The 23,190-nt window shown below is 36.6% G+C and overlaps 1 protein-coding gene across 2 annotated transcripts in view; it reads left to right on the top strand.

Moving 5' to 3' along the window:
- MYB (MYB proto-oncogene, transcription factor) overlaps nucleotides 1-22,292 on the top strand; it is a 33,325-nt gene extending 11,033 nt beyond the window's left edge. The window contains exons 7-16 of one of the 2 annotated variants that reach the window (XM_019732805.3): nucleotides 490-570; nucleotides 1,021-1,125; nucleotides 2,419-2,673; nucleotides 3,573-3,935; nucleotides 5,451-5,593; nucleotides 6,573-6,687; nucleotides 6,782-6,907; nucleotides 7,752-7,862; nucleotides 9,555-9,662; nucleotides 21,008-21,258. In XM_019732805.3, coding sequence (XP_019588364.2) covers nucleotides 490-570; nucleotides 1,021-1,125; nucleotides 2,419-2,673; nucleotides 3,573-3,935; nucleotides 5,451-5,593; nucleotides 6,573-6,687; nucleotides 6,782-6,907; nucleotides 7,752-7,862; nucleotides 9,555-9,662; nucleotides 21,008-21,124 — 1,524 coding nt within the window. In that variant the 3' untranslated portion in view covers nucleotides 21,125-21,258. Of the gene's footprint in view, nucleotides 1-489; nucleotides 571-1,020; nucleotides 1,126-2,418; nucleotides 2,674-3,572; nucleotides 3,936-5,450; nucleotides 5,594-6,572; nucleotides 6,688-6,781; nucleotides 6,908-7,751; nucleotides 7,863-9,554; nucleotides 9,663-21,007 lie in introns of both variants that reach the window. The other variant, XM_019732807.3, reaches the window with a different exon arrangement.
- Nucleotides 22,293-23,190: the final 898 nt, after the last annotated feature.

Below are 23,190 nucleotides of genomic sequence, written 5' to 3'. Positions count from 1 at the left end.
AACATATTTGTAAATAGTTTTTACTCTTCTCTGTTGCATGTATTTGACTATAAACTTTCCAGAAAAGTCTCAGGTGAATGAACTGTCATAAGAGGTTCTGTGCTGTTTATTAAAACTCATATTATTCCCAGAGAAATATTTTTATTTATAAGCAGCTAGTGCCATCGGTTTTTCTCCTCAAAACTCCTTTCATACATTTGTGAACATATTTTAGATTTGTTTTTCATTGTGTTTCTCTCTAACTAAGGAATATTTCTTGTCAGGATCAAAGAACACTTTAAATTTCATTTACTATGTTGCTTTAGCTATTTAGCCATTACTAATAGGCCTGGATAAAATTTCAAATTAGAGTTTTTGTTTTGATTTTACTGTTGAGTGAATTTGATGGGTAAAGTTTTTTATTTCTTAGTCCTAGAGCAAAATCTCAGGAAGCCAAGTTCCCTGAATCATATGTAACCATGAATGACTTTGTTTTGCGTGTTTGTCTAGGTCTCCAGTCATGTCCCATATCCTGTAGCGTTACATGTCAATATAGTCAATGTCCCACAGCCAGCTGCTGCAGCCATTCAGGTAAGTTCATTTGAAGGTCATTTCATTGGCTGTTTCAGGCTCCGTTTTAAGACATGCTTTATTTCTTTCATCTAAACACTTGTTTTCACCTGACCCACTAAAGTAAAAAGAGAAGGGAAGAGTGGAGAGGGGGGTGGAGCCCGCCAGCCAGCCCGCTACCAATCTTCACCTCTAGAGTGAGTTTGCTCAGGAATTCCCTGGATCTCGGATGTTCCAAGTTGAAACAACTCATCAGTCAGCATCCACTGTAGCCTGAGATTTCACATTGCTCCCTTACATGTAGCGTAGCATTCACAAAGATTTCCACGGTGGCCAAATTCAGTTGGCATTGGTTTCACGCCGAGGCCGAGGCTCTTTGGGCCATGCAGTCCCTCAAGACTATAGGCCACAGCCATTGCATTTGCAACTTCCAACCAGGCCCTTATCTTTTTGTCTCCCTTAACTTTTCAGAGACACTATAATGATGAAGACCCTGAGAAAGAAAAGCGAATAAAGGAATTAGAGATGCTCCTGATGTCAACTGAGAATGAGCTCAAAGGACAGCAGGCGCCACCAGTAAGAATGTCACCATGGGCTTGAATGGGGGATAGCAGCTTTACCCGGTGGTCTTCTGTTTCTTTTCCTTTCTCTTCTAAATATGACATAATCAAGACTATGTATCCAGTAACAATGTTTAAACACGAGAAGTTGCTTGTAATAAACACAGTTGGTATCAGAATGTAGACTACATTGGAAGTAGTCCTTTGGTTGGTGCAATAGAAACTCAACTTCTAGTTGGGATTGTCATCATTGATTTTTTTTTTTTTTCAAAAGGACTGTAATCAATTTAAAAACTAGCAGATATAAAAATGAATGAAAACTTGCATTTTTTTTTACAAAGCTTTGTATGTGGTACATATTTAAATTTTCCTTTTTCTATCATTTTTCTTAACCTAGATTTTCATACTTTATAATTTCAAACATAAGTTGATGCATGTTCAGTGTATACATGAGGAAAAGACATATATAATCTCTCCGTAAATAACATTAGCTGCTCTCTTTTGTTTGCATGTATGAAAGCTATGTGGATCATTACTGAATTTTGATATCTTTTTTAGTGATTGGGCAGCAAACTGGGGAAGCAGCTTGTACTTTGTAACCTATGTAGTTAACCAGCCAAGAGAATAAAAGAGATATGATACATAGTAGGTATTCTTAGGAATGATTTTTTTTTTTTTTTTGGTTAAATGATAAAATGATTATGTGCTTATATTAGTTCGACCACTTTTTAACTTTGTTTTGCAATTTCTCCTGTTGCATGATCATGCTGAAAGGAGACATCTGTTAATTTGCTCTTCTGCTTTCTTAACCACGTTGATTTGGCAGCCCCTGACTGCATCAGTGCAATCCTTCACATGAGAAAGGGATAGAAGCAACAATAATATGTGCAGATAAAAGCAACTCTAACTTGAACTATCCAGCTTTTTTGTAGGTGAGAAAGGATAGGAGAATTCTTAATTCACAGCAAACATCCATGATCCTATTGGAAATGTTGTTAACAGTAGATTTTAAGACACTGCATGTGAGAAGTGGTGCTTTGTAACAGAGTCCCTCTATTTGCATTTTCAACAAAAAGATGACAATTAAGGTAATCGTGTAGATGACAGAATATACCACTATTAAAAAGCAGGGCCCTGCATTGATAAAAGGAAACATCTTGACAACTGTTTTATAGGCGCAAGTTTTAGATGATGCAACTACTTTTATCTTTCCTCCAACAGCATCTGATACCTTGTGCAACTTCATTGCTAAGTTCCTTCTCCCTTTCTTCTCCCCGCTCTTTCTTTATTCCCCCGCCCCCCTCCTTAGACACAGAACCACACATGCAGCTACCCTGGGTGGCACAGCACCACCATTGCCGACCACACCAGACCTCATGGAGACAGTGCACCTGTTTCCTGTTTGGAAGAACACCACTCCACTCCATCTCTGCCTGTGGATCCTGGCTGCTTACCTGAAGAAAGTGCCTCTCCAGCAAGGTGCATGATCGTCCACCAAGGAGCCATTCTGGATAATGTTAAGAACCTCTTAGAATTTGCAGAAACACTTCAGTTTATAGATTCTGTAAGTAGAATTTTTAAGGCAAGTTAATGTTTTTAGAAGGGGAATTAGGAAACCCATTTCTCAAGTCATTGCCATTTTCTATAGCAAATATGTTATGAACATATATTAATGTGAAGGTAAAAGTATAATTTTAGCCTTTGTGTGTATGTTTTCTGAAAGATCTGATTTCATAGGCTACCCAGATAAAAGGTAGCTTTTCACAAATTTCCGTCAAAATGCATATTTTTGAAAAATAGTGAAGTTAATGACCTATAAGTAGAGCTTGGGTTATGGGAATGATGCTTGAGTTATTTTTAACTTTCACTTTGTTTACTTCTTGGTGTTTCTCTAGAATTGTGCTTTGCTTTTGGATAGAACATTAAGAATTATGTTTACTCAGAACTTAAAGCAAGTGTATTTGAAGAGGTAACAAGTTCATTGGTGGTGAATGGCTTTCTCTTTAAAACATTGGTTTTTGACTACCAGTCCCAATGGGTTCACTGAGAAAAACCATTTTTAGTGAAATAGACTTGAGTTCAGCATCTCAAAAGCAGACAATAATTTATTTCCTTTGTTTCTCAGTTGATTAAAAAGCCTTTATTGCATACCCATCAGACAGAGAATAAACATTGCCAAATGCGCCATCTAGAAAAGGGTTTTTTCTGCTTTGGATTGCGTGCAAATGCTAGCGTACTGGGAGGTCTCAGCAGCACTCCTGTAGGCTCAGTCCTGAGGCAGCATGGAAGACCTACCCTGCAATGTACCCGAACAACTGTTAATCCTGAAGCTGTTACTCATGAAGCCAAGCAAGGGGGCCAGGTGTTTCTGCATTCAGCATCTTTCTCAGTGCTGTGTTTCAGGTGATGGCGCACAGCATGCACACACTGTCTCAAAGTTCTGCGCCTCCCACATTGTTTCAGGATTCTTCATCATGGTGTGACCTCAGCAGTTTTGAACTCTTTGAAGAAGCAGATATTTCACCTAGCCAACATCACTCTGGCAAAGCCCTACAGCTCCACCAAAGAGAGGGCAATGTGACTAGACCTGCAGGAGAGTCTAGCCCACGAGCGAATAAACACAAGTTGAGCGAGAGTGCACTTAACTCACTCAAGCCCTTACCTGCTGCACGGCACAGCACAATTCCACTGGTCATCCTTCGAAAAAAGTGGGGCCAGGCCAGCCCCTTAGCCACTGGACACTCTAGCTCCTTCATACTTGCTGACGTCAGCACTTCAACTCCCAATTGCTCCCCTGTCAAAAGCCTGCCCTTCTCCCCCTCGCAGGTAGAGCACAATTTCTGCACAGCTGTTACTAATTTTCAGCAGACAACTGAGCCTTAATAATCTAGAAACTAATCCTTTGGAACAAATGACTAATTACTCTTGCCCTCGCTGACTTCATTCTGTTGTGGAACCTAGCTGTTGCTAAGTCATACTGCCTCCCATAGTTTAGGCTGTCTGTAGGTTGACTGATGATTTTGTCATAATTCTCTCTTTTTGGTGATTTGAAAGATGGTTAGTTGCATGCGATGAGCTTGTATTTCCTTCATCCCTAACGTTTAACATTTCTATCCCTTCCTCTTCTCCTGCCTCTTCCTTCCCTTTAAAAACTTTAACAGATTTTCTTCCTTTGTTCACTTATTATGTGATTCACTGACCCAGGAGAGGAGGGAATCAAATTATGTTTGGGTTGCAACTAGAAATTTTAAAGGTTCCAATCCATCTTTAAGTGGAAACGTGTTGGAAGAGGATGAGGAACAAATGCTTAAGGAAAACAATTTACTTTCTAATTTCAATTTCTCAACATTGGCTCTTTTGAGTTATGCCATACATAATATTTTATTAGCACAGGTTTTGCTAATTAATATCCTTGTTTCACCTGTATTTTTAAAGGCATAGAAATTATAATTCTTATCAGAGACTTAGGTTTCTTAATTATTAAAATAATTGAAGTTAATAGATAATTGGAACTTTAAAACATTTTTCCAATTATGTGAGTTTGTTTTAAGAACAGCTTTAAGTATAAACAAATGATGCACTCACCAAAAAAAATTATCTTGTTTTTTTTTTTTTTCGTTATGTTTTCCAAATTGTGTTCTGGAGAATATTAGTTCTGTAAGATTTTAATAGATGTTCCAGAAAAACATCTAAACACATGAGCATGTAAGTTTGGGAAACATTGAATCAAGCAAAGTTAAAACTTGGTTTCTTTACTGCAGGATCTCTCAGAGTTTTTAATACACTGATGTGCATTGTGAATTTCCAGGAGGAGATTATGATATGTGTATTTCCCAGACTTATTTTATCTTGGAACCATCTGAGGAATACCTATTTCCCCAGAATATTGGTGTTCTGAGAGACACAGCTTATTATTCAATAATTTTCCATAAAATGTAAACCTTCCATGATAATGGTCCATAGATCTTTAAAGAGAGAAAGCAGGGTATGAAAGAAAACAATAAGTACTTTCCAAAAGATCACTTTACCACTTTTAATCTTAATAAAGAGTGCATCTCATTCTCTTCAATGGCAAGTGTCATTTATTAAGAATATTTTCTTGGGATTTTGCAAGTTTCTCAAGCATTGACCTTAGGTTTTATTTCTTTGAAATAACAATCCAAATTTTGGGTGCTCAATTAAATAAAACAATACCCTGTTCAACACTACATGTTGTTATCTTTATTATTTTATATAGTGGGTCAGTAAAACATACTTACTTGTTATCAGGGTGTGATTTTTAAATTGGGCTGAACAAAGAATCACTGTTTAATCTGAAATTTTTTTTCTTCCCATATTTAGTTCTTAAACACTTCCAGTAATCATGAAAACTTAGACCTGGAAATGCCTTCTTTAACTTCCACCCCTCTCAATGGTCACAAATTGACTGTTACAACACCATTTCATAGAGACCAGACTGTGAAAACTCAAAAGGAAAATACTATGTAAGTCTTTGGTTCATGAATAAAATTATTTATCTTATTTACTTATATTTAATTAATAGAACACAGTCCCTGAATGTCTGATCTATTTGTATGTGTATAATTTTACTGATCCACCTGTGTATACACAATCATGTGCATTCCACGTTGTATATGTCTGTCCTGGGCATGTGACAGATACCGAGAGGTGGAAGGTGGGAGGATAAACTAAATTGCCTTTTGTATTCACTTCAAAGTTTCCTACATATGCGGAGATACTTTTCATATAACTTTTCCATTCAGTTTTTTCTGTTTGTTCAGTAAGGCCTTTTCTCCTTCACTGAACACAAGATTTTCTCACTGATTATAAACTTCAGAATGAGTATGGTTCTTTACTTAGTTCATATTTTTTAATTTAATTTTTTCTTTTTGAAATTTATCTATAGATAGGACCTCTTCTAATATTCGCAGGAATATTATATGATTAGAAGCCAAGGAGTGATTAAACAGTCATTTATATTCAATAAAGGCCTAACCAGCTCAAAGAAATGACAGAGAACATCAATATGTGTTATAAGAAACATTTAAGAGAAATGCAATCTTATTTCCAAGTATAATAAGTACATTTTAAAAGATTAACATGTGTTTCTTATTGTGGACCCTCTTTTAACGAATAGATAAAATTGATCTGTAAATGACATCATATCTTCACAATGCGTAAAAGGCCTAAGGCAGTACATGTGTCTTCAGAATGAGTCAAGAAAGATGAAAAATATTTTAATGGTTTTAGTCTTAGGGGTATAATATTTTGAAATATTTGAAAATATGTGATGAACATAGTTTTTTCTTAACAACACATGTGTGGTTAATCAGCATACCCAATTCTGTATCAATAATAGAGTTTATTGTAGTCAGTAGAAAAATATTAAATTTAATAGGTAGAGCAATGTGAGGGGCATATATGTTGTTTTATATTAAACCAACACTACTTTTCTTTTTAAAGTTTTAGGACTCCAGCTATCAAAAGGTCAATCCTAGAAAGCTCTCCGAGAACTCCTACACCATTCAAACATGCACTTGCAGCTCAAGAAATTAAATATGGTCCCCTGAAGATGCTAGTAAGTTTTAGCAAAGTTCTTGTGTTTAGTTGATTTATTATTAGTTCAGACATAAATTTTCCTCTGATGCAAACCTACCCACTCTTCTCTTCAGCCTCAGACACCATCTCATCTAGTAGAAGACCTACAGGATGTGATCAAACAGGAATCTGATGAATCTGGAATTGTTACTGAGTTTCAAGAAAATGGACCACCTTTACTGAAGAAGATCAAACAAGAGGTAAACATAAGATGTTCCTTGTGGGCATCTTGAGGTGCCTGATATCAGCAGTGTGTAATACCACCACTTTTCATGTAAGCTTTTCATACAAGATGCAGTTAAGAGATACTCCCAGACTTCTGGCATGTGACCTCTCATTTGGAAATTGAAGCCACTTCTATCTACTTCATGTTTGAACAGAAAACGTGCTAGAGAAGACAAAGGAAAGAGAAGGAAGCAGCTTTTTATTGTACAGTGATAAAAATCACTGATATATAAATAGGTAGATGATTGACACATAGACATTTAACTTTCAGATATCATAAAGAATTGCAATTTAAATTAAAATAATGGTATCTTTAATTCATAGTATAAAAGAAAGGAATCCCACTTGCAAGGATCAAAGTTTTAGCTTGGTGGCAAGAAACATTTCTAACAAGTTAGAGTTCCTCTTGAATTTATTTTCATATAAAGATAAGTGTTTAAGAGACAGGCCAGAAATGAACTCTTTTTTTTTTTTTTTACAGCCTAATTGAGTCATAATTGACAAATAAAATTGTAATATATTTAAAGTACACAATGTGATCATTTGATGTATGTGTACATTGTAAAAGGAGTTTCCCCATTGAGTTAATTAATCCATCCATCACCTCACATATTTACCTTTTTTGTTTTTTTTGGTGAGAACATTTAAGTTCTCTCTTAGCAGATTATAGTTATACAATACAGTGTTATCAACTATAGTTATCATATTACACATTAGATCCTCATACCTTATTCATCTTATAGAAATTTACTCTTGAGTGTAAATGTTTCATGGGAAGTTCTAGTTCTAGAAACAACAAAGCACTTCTGTTTCTTTTAGGTGGAATCTCCAACTGATAAAGCAGGAAACTTCTTCTGCTCAAACCACTGGGAAGGGGAGAGTCTGAACACTCAGCTGTTCACACAGGCTTCGCCTGTGGCCGATGTGCCAGTAAGTACATACCCATCTTATGAGGTGTTGGTGCCTCACAGAATTCTGTATGAGAAATGTGAGGCTACTGTGGTTTCAGCACTCCTTACTGCATACTCTAAATATTCTCTCGCATGATTATTTTCTTACAATTATTAATGTTGAATATAAAGTTGAGATTTGGTTTATGTATTGGAAATAGATTCTGTTCCATTGCAGAGTTTTTCGTTATTTACTTTCTTAGGATTTGAGAGTCCTTGCCATTTAAAAAATTTGCTGTTATGCATGCATATATACATTTCGCTGAAAACAGAATGTTAATTTTTACATCTTCTTTTGATTGATTTATTTGTCTTCTAAATGTATGTCCTCCTTGTTGTCTCCAGTTTGGTTCCACATAGCATGTAGCATGGTGCTAACCACAGCGTCTCTAGTAGATGCCCTTTGTTGTACCCAATATTGGATTGCTTTGGTTACCACCATCTTTTTCTCAATAGGGTTCACAGCAAAGTTGAGCAGAAGGTACAGAGATTTCCCATATATGCCCTGCCCCCACACATGCATAGCTTTCCTCCTCACCTGCATCTCCCACAGAGAGGGACATTTGTTACAGTTGATAAACCAACAATAACATGTCATTATCACCCAAAGTTCATAGTTCATATTAAGTTTCACTCTTGGTATACATTCTGTAGGTCTGGACAAATTTATGACATGTACCCACCATGATAGTATCATACAGAGTAGTTTCACTGCCCTAAAAACGCTCTGTGCTCTTTCTATTCACTGCTCCTTCTTCACCAACCCCTGACAAACACTGATCTCTTACTGTCTCCGTGCTTTTGCCTTTTCCAGAACGCCATATAGTTGGAATCGTATAGCAGGGAGCCTTTTCAGATTGGTTTCTTTCACTTAAAAATATGCACTTTTCTTTCCTTCATGTCTTTTCATGGCTTGATAGCTCATTTCTTTTGAGCACTTAATTACCACCATTTTTTAAGTTTGTAATTAGTGAGTGGTTGTCCTTTATGGAGAACCAAAGCGAATAACAATTGCTAATATTGATTCAGTATGTACTAAGGGGTAAGTACTATTCTAAGAGCTTTGGCTGCATTAACACACTTAATCCTCTCAACAACCTTACAAGCTTGGTAACGTGATCATTTCCATTATACTGACTGGGAATCCGAGGCATGTGGAGGTTTAGTCACTTGCTCAAAATTATATAGCTAGTAAGTGGTGGTTCTGGGTTAGAACCCAGAAAGTCTAGTTTTAAATTCCACACTTTTCACCATTATAATACACCACCACTAATTTGTAGCTCTAACATATTTCTGTACCAGTATGTGAAATAAACAGTTCTCTCACCAGAGATTAGTAGAGCTTCCATTTTTAAAAGCATGTACTTAATAATTAATTTAACAGATGTTTTTTGAGTGCTTAACACATGCCTAGAACTATGGGGACAGCTGTTTCAAAATGTTACCTCGCGTCTTGTTTTAGTGGTGTTTGCCACAATGGGATTTGGGTTCATACAGAGTTGAATTCTCCTTTGAGCTTGTTGAGAAGAGAATTTCTGGCAAATCACCTGCCTTTTTTTTCCTGCTAATGTGTATCACCTCATAGTAATCTACTCTCTCCAGTGCCAGAGTTGTGTCAGCTCTCCTATTGTCCAACCTCATTTACATTTCAAATTATTCTGTCTCCCTTTAGAATATTCTTACAAGTTCCGTTTTAATGACGCCAGTATCAGAAGATGAAGACAATGTTCTCAAAGCATTTACAGTACCTAAAAACAGGTCCTTGGCGAGTCCCTTGCAGGTAATGACTATTCTAACATGGGTATCTTCTTAAAAGTCATGCACTGAAAAACTGTCATCTTGTTTTGGTTCTTTACACAACATTTTAGGCAAGGAGGAGTGGTGCTTTGAAACAACTCTTGATGTATAAAAATCTCCTGAAAGTCCTTGCTGCTGCTCATATGAGACTCACTGAAAATTTTTAGTAGAGCAGGTTCCCAAAGCATGATGAAGTGAAACATTTCTTACTGTGTCTGAGCCTAAGATCATATGTTACACATGTCAATATCGTCTTCTGCTTTTCAATAGTGTTTAAAATGTTTATTAGTATAGTTTACTTTTTGTTTAAAAAATTTTTAATGCTCATCACTAAGCCATCAAAACTCAGACACCGTGTAGATTTGAAATGAAATTTGAAATGAAGTAGCTAGTTTAGATTTTAAGTGAAGTTTGAAATGAGCTAGCTAGCAAATAATTACGATATATTGAACTATCAGAATAAGAAAGTCAACTGTCAGTGTCGTGTAGCCAACCTGTAGTTAACCGTCTGCTGCTGGGTTTTAATATCAAAAGAGATTTCCCTTGTAACTCTGAAGTCAGTGTATGTTGATGAAATACAACAAAATCCAAATTAATACCGAGCCAAATGTAAATAAGAATGCAAATTTACTACTAAATTATTTAAAGCAGTTCCAAACATTAAATAAGCCAGTACTCAGCCACCTGCAGAGGCCTCCCCTCTGTCCCCCTGAACTACACTGAGGGGAACTTCACAAACCCTGGAGCACATAGGGAACCCGGGGTTCAAAAGTGGGAAGTCATGTTTGTACTGTGAGTTAGAGGCACTTTAATAGGATGATGTGTAGGCTTTGAGAGGCTGCCCTTTCTTTTTAAATGGCTTTTCTCTCTTTGTGGTAGGCCTTCTCTCTCCAAATTGTGAGAATATTAAAACTTCCCCTTTTTAAGTATTTGTGATATTTAGCATTATTTGTTAAGGAATACAAATACAGCTGGAAGGGCGGTAGGCACATTTTGTTTCTTAATTCAATCAGATTGCTTTTCTTGTGGTTTCTATCTGATCCTACTGCTTTGGTGAAAGAGAACTGTTGATCCTCTGGAGTATAGATGGGGTAAGTCAGTCCTTGTGGGGAATCTGGAGTTGTTCCTGAGTCAGTCAAGCCTGGTGAGTCCTCATGTGGAGAAGACTCAGAGTATCACAGACAATTGGGAGATGAGGAAAAGAATGAACTCTCCCACATACGAGGGACACAGAAAGCGGGTTAGAAGGATGTCAGGGCAAAGATAGCTATTTAAAAGTTTTACCTAACAATGATCCTGGCTCCAGAAAGGAAAGGCTATCCTTGTTTTCTTTCCCTCTTCCTTCCTAAATTACTTGGCCCTTGGTTTCCAGAGCATAGAATTTCACTAGTACTATTAGTACATGAAGCTTAATTTTTACATATATTTTGTAACCTAGCCTGGGACTCAACCTACATTTATAGTAGTATATCAAAAGGGCATTCTGAATTTCAAAGAGCAAACATGTAAATATATTTGAGGACAGTTATCATTACAAAAGTAGTTATCATTATGTAAGTTGAAAACCCCTGGTTATTTTCCTAAAATCAAATCCTAAAAGCTTTTGGCCTAACCAAACAGTGTTTAGCCAAAACCACTGAGCTGAACATGGTACTGATATAAAGTATATGTTACATAAAATTGCCAAGTTATCAGTACAGTTGACCCTTGGACAAGCTGGGTTTGAACTGCACAAGACCACTTATACATAGATTTTACTTCCATAAATACAGAGGGTGCCAAAAAAAATATGTATACACATTTTAAGAAAGGAAAAAACTGTATTAAAATTGTAATAATATATATCGATAACAAAAGATGAATACAAGTCACGTTTGACTTGTGCAATTACAAGAGGTGCTCAAAGTGGTTACCATCAGTGTAATTTTAATAGTTTTTTTTTTCCTTTCTTAAAATGTGTATACATGTTTTTGGCACCCTCTGTATATAGTCAGCTCTCTGTATCCCCAGATTCTACAGATTCAACCAACCTCAGATGAAAAACAGTATTTTCAATAACGCGGTTAGTGGAATCTGCTGATGCAGAGGGCAGACTGTATGATCCACGGGGTGTCCTGGAACCAATGGCCCTGCGGATACTGAGGGATGATACTGAGTTTTGGGGGAGTCAAAAGCTATATGTGGATTTTTGACTGCAGGAGTCGGTGCTCCTAACCCCATGTTGCTCAAGGGTCAACTGTATTTACAAAAGATAGGATGTTCAAATGTTTACATTACAGTTTTTAATATTTATTGCATTTTTTAAAAATCAGTATGGAACTTTATTATCAATATGTTTATATTTTATTTAGTGAAAATGTTAGCTATCTTCAAAACTCAAAATTAAGTAGTAACTCTATTTTATTAATCTATATTTTCTAGCATATCAATGTGTTGTATTTGGCACTTTATAGATTCTAATATCTGTATACTGAGATTAAACTATCTATGTACATCTCATGGTGGAGGTGATATTTGTTAGTTCTACTAAACTCAATAACTGAGACCTGAAAGTTAATTTTAAGAGCCAATGCTTCTATCTGCACTATATGGTTTACTGATTTATACTGCTGAAATATATTTTAATAACCTGCTATAATAGATAACTAATTCATTTTAAGAAATGCTCATTAAATCAATGAATGGTACACATCAAGTATCTCCTCTGTTTTGTGTCATGGAGATCTAGCTTCTGATACCATAGAAATATGTGATTTCTAAAATGTTTCAAACTTTTGTGATAAATATTGGAAAATGCATCAAATGATTCTAAATACTTAGACATGTATTTCCTATGCTTCATATAATCCTAGTTCAATAATATTTATATAGGCTTTTAGGTAACTTGGTAATTTTGTTTATTTAAAACATAATGCTTTCTTATATGTTTCCACTGATAATTTGACCTAATTGGGCAGATTTCTGGTATTATTGAACATATTGTACCTTTGTTAAATGGCCTGGCCATTCAACTTAAGAGTATCTTATATACCCTATAACTTTTGTAATTTCTATGAACAGTAAATCAAATATTAAGTGAGATTTTAACCAATCTCTATATTTTTATCATAGTGCTTTTAATTAAAACAACTAAATATGATTCCTAAAATATTTTAAAATTCGGATACTTCTAAAATAAAAAAAATATTTGCCGCTTGTAATAGTGCAATTGATTGTCCAGCTATCTTATTGTCTAAATAACTTTACTTAAGTACAAGAACAGTTTATTGAAGACTACAGTAACTGCAATTTTGTGTTCTACAGTTTCAGTTTTAATCATCCCTGACTTAATTATGGCAATAATACTTTAGACAGAGCAGATACTGGGCCCTTATGATTCAACTTCTAATGTACATATAAATGCACATGCTTATAAATAAATATGTGTAAATTACATTTGATATTTTAAAATTAGAAATGCAAGAAGCTATGAGTTTCACATTTTGTTACAGTAAATCTCAAACATACATAGAAGTATAGAAAATATTCTGTGATTTAGATATAACCAATTATTAACATTTTGCCATATTTACTTCATCTATTTTTTAATGAAGCATTCTAAAGTTCTGGATAATATAACATTTTATTCTTACATCTTTTCAGATGTCTATCTAAAAATAAGGACATTTTTATATATAACCTAATACTATTATCACACATTATTAACAATAATTCCTTAAGATTTTAATTCTCAGGCTATATTTAGATTTTCCCATTAATCCAGAAAAGAGCCTTGTTATTATTTGTTATATAAAAGAACATTGTTATTATAAAATTGAAACAGTTTACACACTGCATTTGGTTTTTAAGTCTCTTAATCTCTAGACCATTGCTGTCCAATAGGACCTATGTAATGATGGAAATGTCCAATACGCAGCTGTCCAATACGGGAGCCACTAGTTACATGTGGCTACTGAGCCCTTGAAATGTGGTTAGTGCTATTGAGGAACAGAATTTTCAATTTAATTTAATTTAAATGGCTTTAATTTAACAGCTACATTTCCTTCCTCTGCCTGGAATCAACCATTTCCCTAAGGGGTGCTGATCATTTTAGTGGGAAATGCTATGTAGAGACCAAAATCAGGGTGCTAAGGACGCCCGTTTGTTATATGGGTTGTCACTGAGAAGCAATAAATTTCAATAACTCAGAACTCTCCGTTTAGCCCCAATACATAAACTATTGCTTCAATAGAGGCTATTGTTAGCCGTTACACACAAATAATATTTTATTTGTTTTTAAAATTATTTATGCTTAATCTTTTTCCAAAAGTAGTTTGTGGCAGCTGCATAATCTTATAATTGTCGGATTTCTTATTTTTTTAAGGTGCTTCAATTTTAGATTGTACAAGCAAACAAGGACTCATAATAAAAATGTTCTGAGACATTTTTGATATTTGTGTCTTTTCTGTAGCTCAGAATATGTGAGATTTTCACATTGGACCATTGTTCCATTTTTCCCATAATGAGTGGGGGTAGCGGATCGTAGTCTAGACGCTTAAAAATGATCACAAGAGAGGAAATAAATATTCATCTAAAAAGCTTGCAGTTTGGATCAGGAAAGGCAGATTCACTGTGGAACACTTTTCACAAGTTACCCTGAGAGAGCCCAAGACAGACAGACCGACACACACACACACACACACACACACACACACACACACACACCTCCTTCCTCAGCAAGGAGAAAAGAGCTGCCTGTTTTCCTCAATATGCTTTCAATTTGCTTTACAAACTGCTTTACACTTTGAAACACACTTTACCACTAAATATTTCTTAAGGTAGACATCTTCATCGGTATATTTGAAACTGTACTTAAGTTATAAGCTTTCTAAACTTCTGTGTTTTTCTCTTAAACTATAATTTCCTTTTATTCCTATTTAAAACCCAAGTGCAAAAGATGTGTTCATATGCTTTTTACTAACTCACTTTCCTCTTTTTGGTAACCACAGAATGACAGCTTTAAATTTTAATTTCCTGACTTGGCTTGTCATGGCCTTACTTCTTTAAAACAGTGAGTTTAATTTAAGTAAATTTCTCAACCATTATTATTTAAACACATTTGCACGGCATCAAAGAATCTTAAAATATTATTGCAAGCAATTGAAACTCACTTTTTCAGTTCCATGTGTTTTGGATCGCTCCTATTTTTATATGAATTACTTGTGAATTTTTCAAAATATCGGGCAAAACCTTTTTGCGTGATTGGCATTGCTGAGGAGTGTAATAAACTAGCATGCAAGCAACAGGATGCTGGGCTCTAGTCTAGACTCGACCATTTTCTAATTGTCTTTAATTCATTAACCTCTTCAGGCCAAAATGCTCGTCTATAAATTTGGAACTATAGTGTATCCTTCACTCATCATACAAGGTTGCTGTGAAGTTCAAATGGATATAGTATTGCTTTCAAAATGGCAGCACACGTGGCAGTGTGCATTGCTGTTATCTATTATTAGGCAAAGCTATGCACAGACCCTGTCCTTAGCAACACAGGCAAGGAGGCTTCACCAAGGGCCAGGTCTTCTTGCCCTGTGGTGTATTATTTCCTCTAGCACAGTCTTTCTCATTCCCTGCTCCACTCTTGCAGAAGTGTGTCAGTGGGTCACCAAAAGAGACAGCTGATTCAACTGATTCCTGAAATAAAGATAGTCAGATCTCTTTGGTTTTACGGAGACAAAAAAACAGATTTACTGGTTTTCTCTACTTTTCTGGTACTTCTGTTGTTGGCCTGTCAGCAGACATGGAAACAGTCTGTCTATATGTGACAGAGCTTTCCAGGCATTTCTTAGTATAGTGTGCTCTTGACCTGCTCCTTTGGATATGTATGTATTCATTTGGTTCCCCTCTTGGGTCACTTTTTTCCACTTGTCCTGGCAAGAATTTACATAGCTGTCAGTAGTATTTCAGCAACCTGCTTTTAATATATGTTATAAATTAAGCAAGTTTACCACATACAGTTTTGGGGCTGAACTAAGAAAGGCTAAATGAGTGGGGAAGGTATGTCAAGCTCTTATTCAGAGTTCCGTGCCCCAGATATTACAAGATGTGGATATTTTTGTTGTTGTTTGGTTTGGTAAACAATATGATACTGAATCTTCCCCGAGCCAGCAAAGATAGAATCACTTTAGAGCAATTTGGCACTTGTCTTAATCTTAATAGTCTGGAACTAATATATGACTAAGGAAAGAGCTATTCTGCCAAAAAGTTGTGACACCCTAGGCTATATAATATAAACTGTTGGAAACGCTATAAACATGTAAGATGAAGAGACCCCTAGAGATATCTGGGACAAACTCCAAATTTAGGCAAAGTCCATCCACATTAGCAATTATTAACTTAGGACTGGGTGGAAAGAGGAGGCACTGGTGGATCGGGCAACTTCCAATCACTGACTGGACCTTTTGTCCCCTGACTTTTAGGGTTCTTTTCTATGAAAAGTTAGCAACCTTGAAATTGAGGGCGTTTCATTGTTTTGTGGGGACGTAGATTGGCATGTATGTGTGAGAAAATTCCAGTAACTGTTAACCTTACCTTAGTGGCATTTCATCTCAGGTTCATCCCTGACTTTCAAGATACAGCTGAAGATTTCTATGTTACCTCTTATAACTGATACACTTTAAAAGGAATTCTCACTTGGTGAATTGTAGTTCAGAGTTATGTTCTACAGATGGGTTCAACAGAATAATCAGATCATTCTTATTCTTTTGGACACCATTCATATCTGCTTATTACTTAAAAACAAGAAAAACATAATAGTATCTCACAAGTTGTTTTGGTTTAACAAAATCATTTTTTATGATTTATGCACATTTATTATTAGGCCCGTGAATTGTAAAGCACAGTAACTTGCCAGGGCTTTTGACATCAGCAACTATCGTGTGAGGTTGATATATCAGTACAATAATAATAGTAGTTGTTCAGCATGATGAAAAAACTATTCCTATTCTAAATGAAAAATGTGAAGATAATCTAATTCTGACAGAAAACCACCTGCGGACACGGTCTTGTCTCCTTTTACTTCTTCTGTTTTCTACAAAGGAGCTGAGTATTTAAAGTGCTTTAGCAGGATATCCCAGTTAAAGCTTTGACAGTCTATTTACAGTTCACTTCTGCCCAAGGGCAATTAAAGGCAGATTACAGGATAAGCAAGATGACTCCCGGGCAAGAGGAGGAGGATGTGAGGTAGGATTATTAATGGTGAAATGAATTTGGGTAGAGTGACATGTCTGCAGTAGTGCCACGGGTTAGTAATTTAACAAGAATTCATGTGCAGAAATCTGTAATTCTTATCAATTCTTTAGCACAGATGAAACTAAAATTTGTGGAGAGGGAATAAGGAGGATGCACACAGATCTACATGACAGTATTAAAAACTTCTTCCAGCACAAAGACTTTTAATCCTTGTTTGTCAAAACTATTCTCTTTGCTTGAAAAGTTGGCCGAGGGCCCCATGGCTTCAAGGTAAGGAGGGAGAAGGAAATAGCAGAAGAGGAGGCAGCTGCCATGTAGACTATTGGACCTGAGCATTTCTTTTTTTACCTGAGTACTTGGCTTCCTGCTCTTCTTTTCATGCTGTAGGTTTGGGTGTGTGTCCACTCTGACCACTTTTTTTCATTCGTTCTTATAAATTGCGCTTGCTTTGCTCTCTCCTGGTACAAAAAAGGAGGTACCTGCACACAGTAGCCCATTGGCTTTTTGTTCTGCACAGTGGTTGTTGTAGACAGTGGCTCCTGTGTCCTGGTGCTTGTCTACTTGGGAGATTCAGGTGTTGGAAGCCCTCTTGCCTTCCATAGGCCCTAAGATTCAGGGCTTATACGCCCCTGAAATGCTCTGCTTTCTGGACTTTGGATATTTGGGTCAACTGGATTTCTTTCTTGGCAAATTCCATTTTGACTTAGGAGAAGCTAATGAAAAGTTTTCTCAAAAATCCTAATTAAAAATATATGGTATCTTCTTTATATTGACCTTGTTTTAAATATCTGGTCCTGGAGGAAGAGCCAAACCTGAATAAAGTGATGAGCCATGTGGGAGACCCAACAAGAACACAGTCAAATTTCAAGTTGAAAATACAGAGGGTGCTAAAAAAATGTATACACATTTTAAGAAAGGAAAACTGTATTAAAATTGTAATACTCAATATATACTGATAAAATATACATACAAGTCACGTTTGACTTCTGCAATTAACAAGAGGTGCTCAAAGTGGTTACCATCAGCGTCCAGACACTTCTGATTATGGCGAACTACTGCTTGAGCAATGTTGACCAAAGTGTCCACTTGTAACATTTTTTTGGCACCCCTAGTACATTAAACTGATAATACTTAGTATTAGAGTCTCCTAAACAGATTTTGGGAATTCTGCATTAACTTAAATACCATATTGCCAAGGATCACAACTTGACTTTTTCCAAGGGGCATAGCCAAAGCAAGCATAAGACTGTTTTAAAATAGTATTTTAATTCTATATTAATTCAAGCATAGCTAAATAGAAAAAGTCTTAACCAGAGAAAAACAGAAGCAGTCTTCCCTGCTCCTCACTTTTATCCCTATTCTCACTTTCATTTTTTTCCCCTCCAATTGTTTGCCTGCATTCTTTCAAAATATGTAGTTTTGGTTTTGGTGGTTTATCTTTATGTAATGTTAGATTTGCATGTATTAGTATATGAAGATACTTCCTTCTGCTGCTTCTTCAGTCACTTAGTGTTTAAGACCCATGCACTTTGTTGTATGTACACCATGGATTCTAGGTGCTGCTTAGTGCTCCATGGTTGACATCCACCGTATGTAACTCTTCACTCTCAGATGGTAGTTATTATGTTACAGTGCTACAGTGACGACCAACACAAGCTTAATAATTGAAACGATAACATTAACTTTTATTTTTTCATTTGGGTCAGTTGCTGTTTCAGAGCTGCCCTGAAATTTTTTAGCAACAACAGATAAGCAACGAACTAAACTAAAATGTTGAATTTGTATGGATAGATACACACCAGAGAAATCTGTGTATTTAATCCACTTGCTTGAACCTAGAGAAACATCTCTTATTCAGAATTATTCATAGAATGCTATAACTACCCTGGTGATTTTTGTGTAGCAAAACATAAATGTGACTCAGTGGCAGAAGTCAGCCCTGAACACCTGTCACCTTTGTTCTGTCATCTTTGTGATACATGGTTCCAGGAAAACATTACAATAATCCGTCTTGCTATGTAGTATTTCAAGTTACGTGTTGAGCCTCTGAGCCGTGATAGTCAATATATGTAAACCTGGATGGTTTTTTTGACATTGGCAGGGAGAGGGCATGGTAGATTGTGCAGAAGTCGGGGAACCCAGTCTGCGTCCTGTGAAGGTTTACAAGTTAGAAACAGGGCTCTATAAACCTTATGTCCTTGAAACTTTGTTCCAGCCACTAGGTGAAGAAACCCCATAACCATACAAATACCATGTTCCTTTAGAATTATCTTGAACCTCTTTGCTAAAAAGTCTGATGACTTCAACACCTCATCTAAATGCTTCTTCCTACATTCCAGGGCCCTGCTGACCTGACCCCGCAATTTTCCACTAATAAGAACTCTGTTGGAAGCAGCATCTTACACTCATTAGGGCCTGGATTCACACTCTTGTTTCATCACTTCTTAGCTGGGTGACCTTGAAGATATTGCCTAAATTCTCTTTTCCTTTTAAATTGCCTGGTCTGTGAAGCAGGTGCAGTGTTTCATGTGTTTTTCTAAGAATTAAATTAAATGAGATGACACACCTAAAACACTTGGAAGCGTGGGTGGCACATAGTAAGCACTTGTTAAATGTTGGCATTTAATGCACTATATCTCTTCCTGTCTCCCAATCGCTCCTGCAAACACTATAGAAATTGCAGCTTCCTGACTCTTTTGTGCTATTCCTGGGTTAACTCCTTTCTCACCTGTCTGTCTAAACCCTGCCTATTCTTGCCCTTTCCCTGGAGCATTGCCCTGGCAATTCCTCAGTGTCCCATCCACTCTTCACCTGGGCACGTGTCACGCTGCCTGTTACTATGCCACCTGTATCACATGTGTTCATTTTGTCTCCTAAAGAACATCTGAGACTCTAGAGAGCAGTGGTCTTTCTTCTCTTATCCTTTTGTTTCATGGCAGAAAAATGCCTCCTAGATGTCAATACCAAGAATAGTTGAGCTTTTTTAAACCACTGGTTTAGTTCTGAGCTTACAGATGCCAAATCTTATATCTGCTTGTGTTTCTCTTTCCTTCTTTGCATTGGCTGGTAGAGAGCTCAGAGCCAAGGTTGAGGGTTAAATTGAGCTGATGCACTGTACTTCATTGGCAAGTGTTTGGTGTACCATATCGCCCCATCTTTATGTTATTTATTTTTCATACATTTATCTGTGACCCTGCCTTGTCCGCTTTTTAAACCATATTATCTTGTATTTATTTTGTAAGTATCTTAAATCTTTTGGGAACTAAGTAGGGCACAAAGAGTACGTATTTTAGTTTGAAGCAACATGGAGGGAAGGCAGGAGCCAGGGCTGTGAAGAGGGCAAACGTACATGCAAAGCCACTCTACAGTGTGCCCTCGGAGTGGCCTTGAGCAAGTCATCTCCACTTTCTGAGTCTCCATTTCCTGCCCGACCAAAGAGAAAATGAGCCTCCTTCACAGGCTCGTTGTGCTGTGCAAATGAGAACATGTGTACGAAGTGCCAAACACTAGACCTAGATCTGGATGCTGCCCCTTAGATATTAGTTCCATCTTATATTTTCCAATATGTCTTTAAAAAGTAAAGCTGTCCTGGTAAAAAGATATTTCTAAGTTAATTGTTATTTAATTGATATTAAAAATATATACTAAGTTTAGTAGGCATTGATCAATTCTAGCACCTATGGGATCTTCTTCACTCAGAGGACTCAGGCACTCACCAGTATGCTTAAGGCGTAAATGCCCAGAGCTTACCTTAGGTACCTGGGGAATTATGCCCATTCCTGCCTCCAACTTTGTAAAATCACCTTATCATAGACAAAGGCACTCAAGTATGAAGCTGTGGTTGTACCTTAAGATACTATTAGGGAAGGACTTGTTCTCTTAGCAATAAATAACTTCTAATAATTAATATCACTTAAGAATGCTGGATTCCTGGGTGTCACAGAGTTAAGATTTTATCTGACGAAAGCTCTCTGGTGTCTACCATTTGCTATGTGGAGGGCAAAATCCCCTCTGCTGACTCTGCAGGGAGTGGGACTCCATTTGTGGGTTAAAGTGTGTGCTTCCTGCCTGACCTCGCTGTTACTCTCTTTTCTCCATTAGCCTTGTAGCGGGGCCTGGGAAGCTGCATCCTGTGGAAAGATGGACGATCAGATGACAGCTTCCGGTCAGGCTCGTAAATATGTGAATGCCTTCTCAACCCGGACTCTGGTGATGTGAGATGTTTCCAGACAAGCATTATGGTTTACAGAACACTTCAAGTTGACTTTGGATATATCATTCCTCTACATGAAACTTTTCATGAATGGGAGAAGAACATATATTTGTTGTGGTACAACAGTTGACAGCAGCACCAAGTGCATTTAGGTGGGTGAAATCTGATAAGATTTCACCCAACTAAAAGGATTTTTAAAAAATAAATAGATAACAGTCTTACCTAAATTGTTAGGTGATGAATTGTAGTCAGATGTTACTATCTTAGGGCGGTTTTTTTAAATGTCAAGTCGATGAATCTGTATCTTAGAGGATCCCACAGACCAGTATTTTTTCGTTACGAGGTTTTTGAAATTTTACACGCAGAAAAGGGTACTCCAATATTTTACTTTTGTCAGTCACTAAACACAATGCATTACTATAAATGTTGGCTTAATATGATGAGATCATTAATCAAGATTGTAAATGCTCATGTATGGTTAATAACATTGGAGGTACATTTATTGTACTAAACCATTTTATGAGTTTTTTGTTAGCTTGCTTTAAAAATTATTACTGTATGAAATAGTTTTATAAAGAAATTATATTTTTATTCAGTAATTTAATTTTGTAAATGCCAAATGAAAAATGTGTTTTGCTGCTATGGTCTTAGCCTGTAGACATGCTGCTAGTATGACGGGCAGTAAAGCTTTGGACAGAAAGAAAAGAAATTAGGTGTTAGGTAATTAACTATGCACTAGTATTTCAGACTTTTTATATTTTTATATATATACTTTTTTTTTCTTTTGTAATACATTGGAAAACTTATTTGGGAGATTTTGCTGTTATTGGTTGTTGTTTTTTTTTTTTTTCTTGTCATGGTTGGTTTGTAAGAGCATGCGTTGCACTTCTTTTTTGGGAGATCTATGTTGTTGATGTCCTGTGTTTTGTTTTGAATTCAGCCCCACTGTTCTTTAATTCAGTCGTACGTGTTTGATCAGCATAACCCACAGTTTCTAAGTGTCTGGTGTCAGGACTGCACAGAACTTGTGTTTGCAGCTGGGTGGAGAGGCAGGAATCCACAACCAGTTGCTGCCTTAAAAACACTTGGTGCAAGACGGATGGCACTAAACCTTTGATATGACAGTGTACTTACTGCCTTGTAGTGAAATAAAGCTGACCCTTATTTTCCTTACTTTTGACTTCTCTCTTGTGATTGTGGATGATAGTTTTACTTTTAAGAAATGGAGCTAGCACTTTCTTTTGTTAATAATTTGCACACCATCTGAACTTCACTTGAGGAAGCCAAGAATCATTACTTCGGAGAAAAAAGAACAAGAAAACCAAGTTCACAAAATAATCATGTGCAAAGTGACAGCTGGGAGGAATCTTCCAGAATGTATCAGTCATGGTTCCAGCAGCATTCAAATTGGGATAGTTCAAGGAGCGTTCACTTACAAGGGTACTGATACTATGGATGTGGGCAGGGGGTCGGGGGAACACTGCCCCATGCTAGGGAGGAGTCATGGAAAGCAAGAGTCCTTGAGAGGGGTCGTGACCTTCAGAAACCTTACAGGGCGAGAGCCAAGTGTAATCCCTAACGTTTCTTCCTCTATCCCTTCCATCTCTGCCAAGGGTCCTTGTTGGCAGAACCAACCAGAAGCTAGAGGGCAAGGAAGCACCTGGAAGAAAGACAGCCAGCCAGCCTCCTAGGGCAGAGCCAGAGGATATTTATCTGTTGGGGCAAGGAAAAGGCGTTTCAGCCAAGTCGTCCAATCCAGCTCCCTCTTTTAGAGATAAACTTCCACTGGCTTCCATTTCTCAGCTCAGTGTTCTTTTCGCTGTGCTTAGAAAATCCCTTTCATACAGGTTCTTTATAATTTCCTTTAGTCACTCTTCTAACTCAGACTTTGAATTCTCATATATATATATATGATATATATATATATATATATATATATATATATATATATATATATATATATATATATATATATATATGATGCACTTGGTATTCCTAGAGCCAATGATTTATTACCCTTCATTATTAGTCTTTAAGACTGTTTAGTATTCTTTGATCATATTTCTGATGG

This window comes from Rhinolophus sinicus, chromosome 2, assembly GCF_057876585.1.
Source record: "Rhinolophus sinicus isolate RSI-liver-muscle chromosome 2, RSI-T2T, whole genome shotgun sequence".
NCBI classification, from domain to species: Eukaryota; Metazoa; Chordata; class Mammalia; order Chiroptera; family Rhinolophidae; genus Rhinolophus; species Rhinolophus sinicus.
This window is presented reverse-complemented; position numbering and strand designations above follow the sequence as displayed.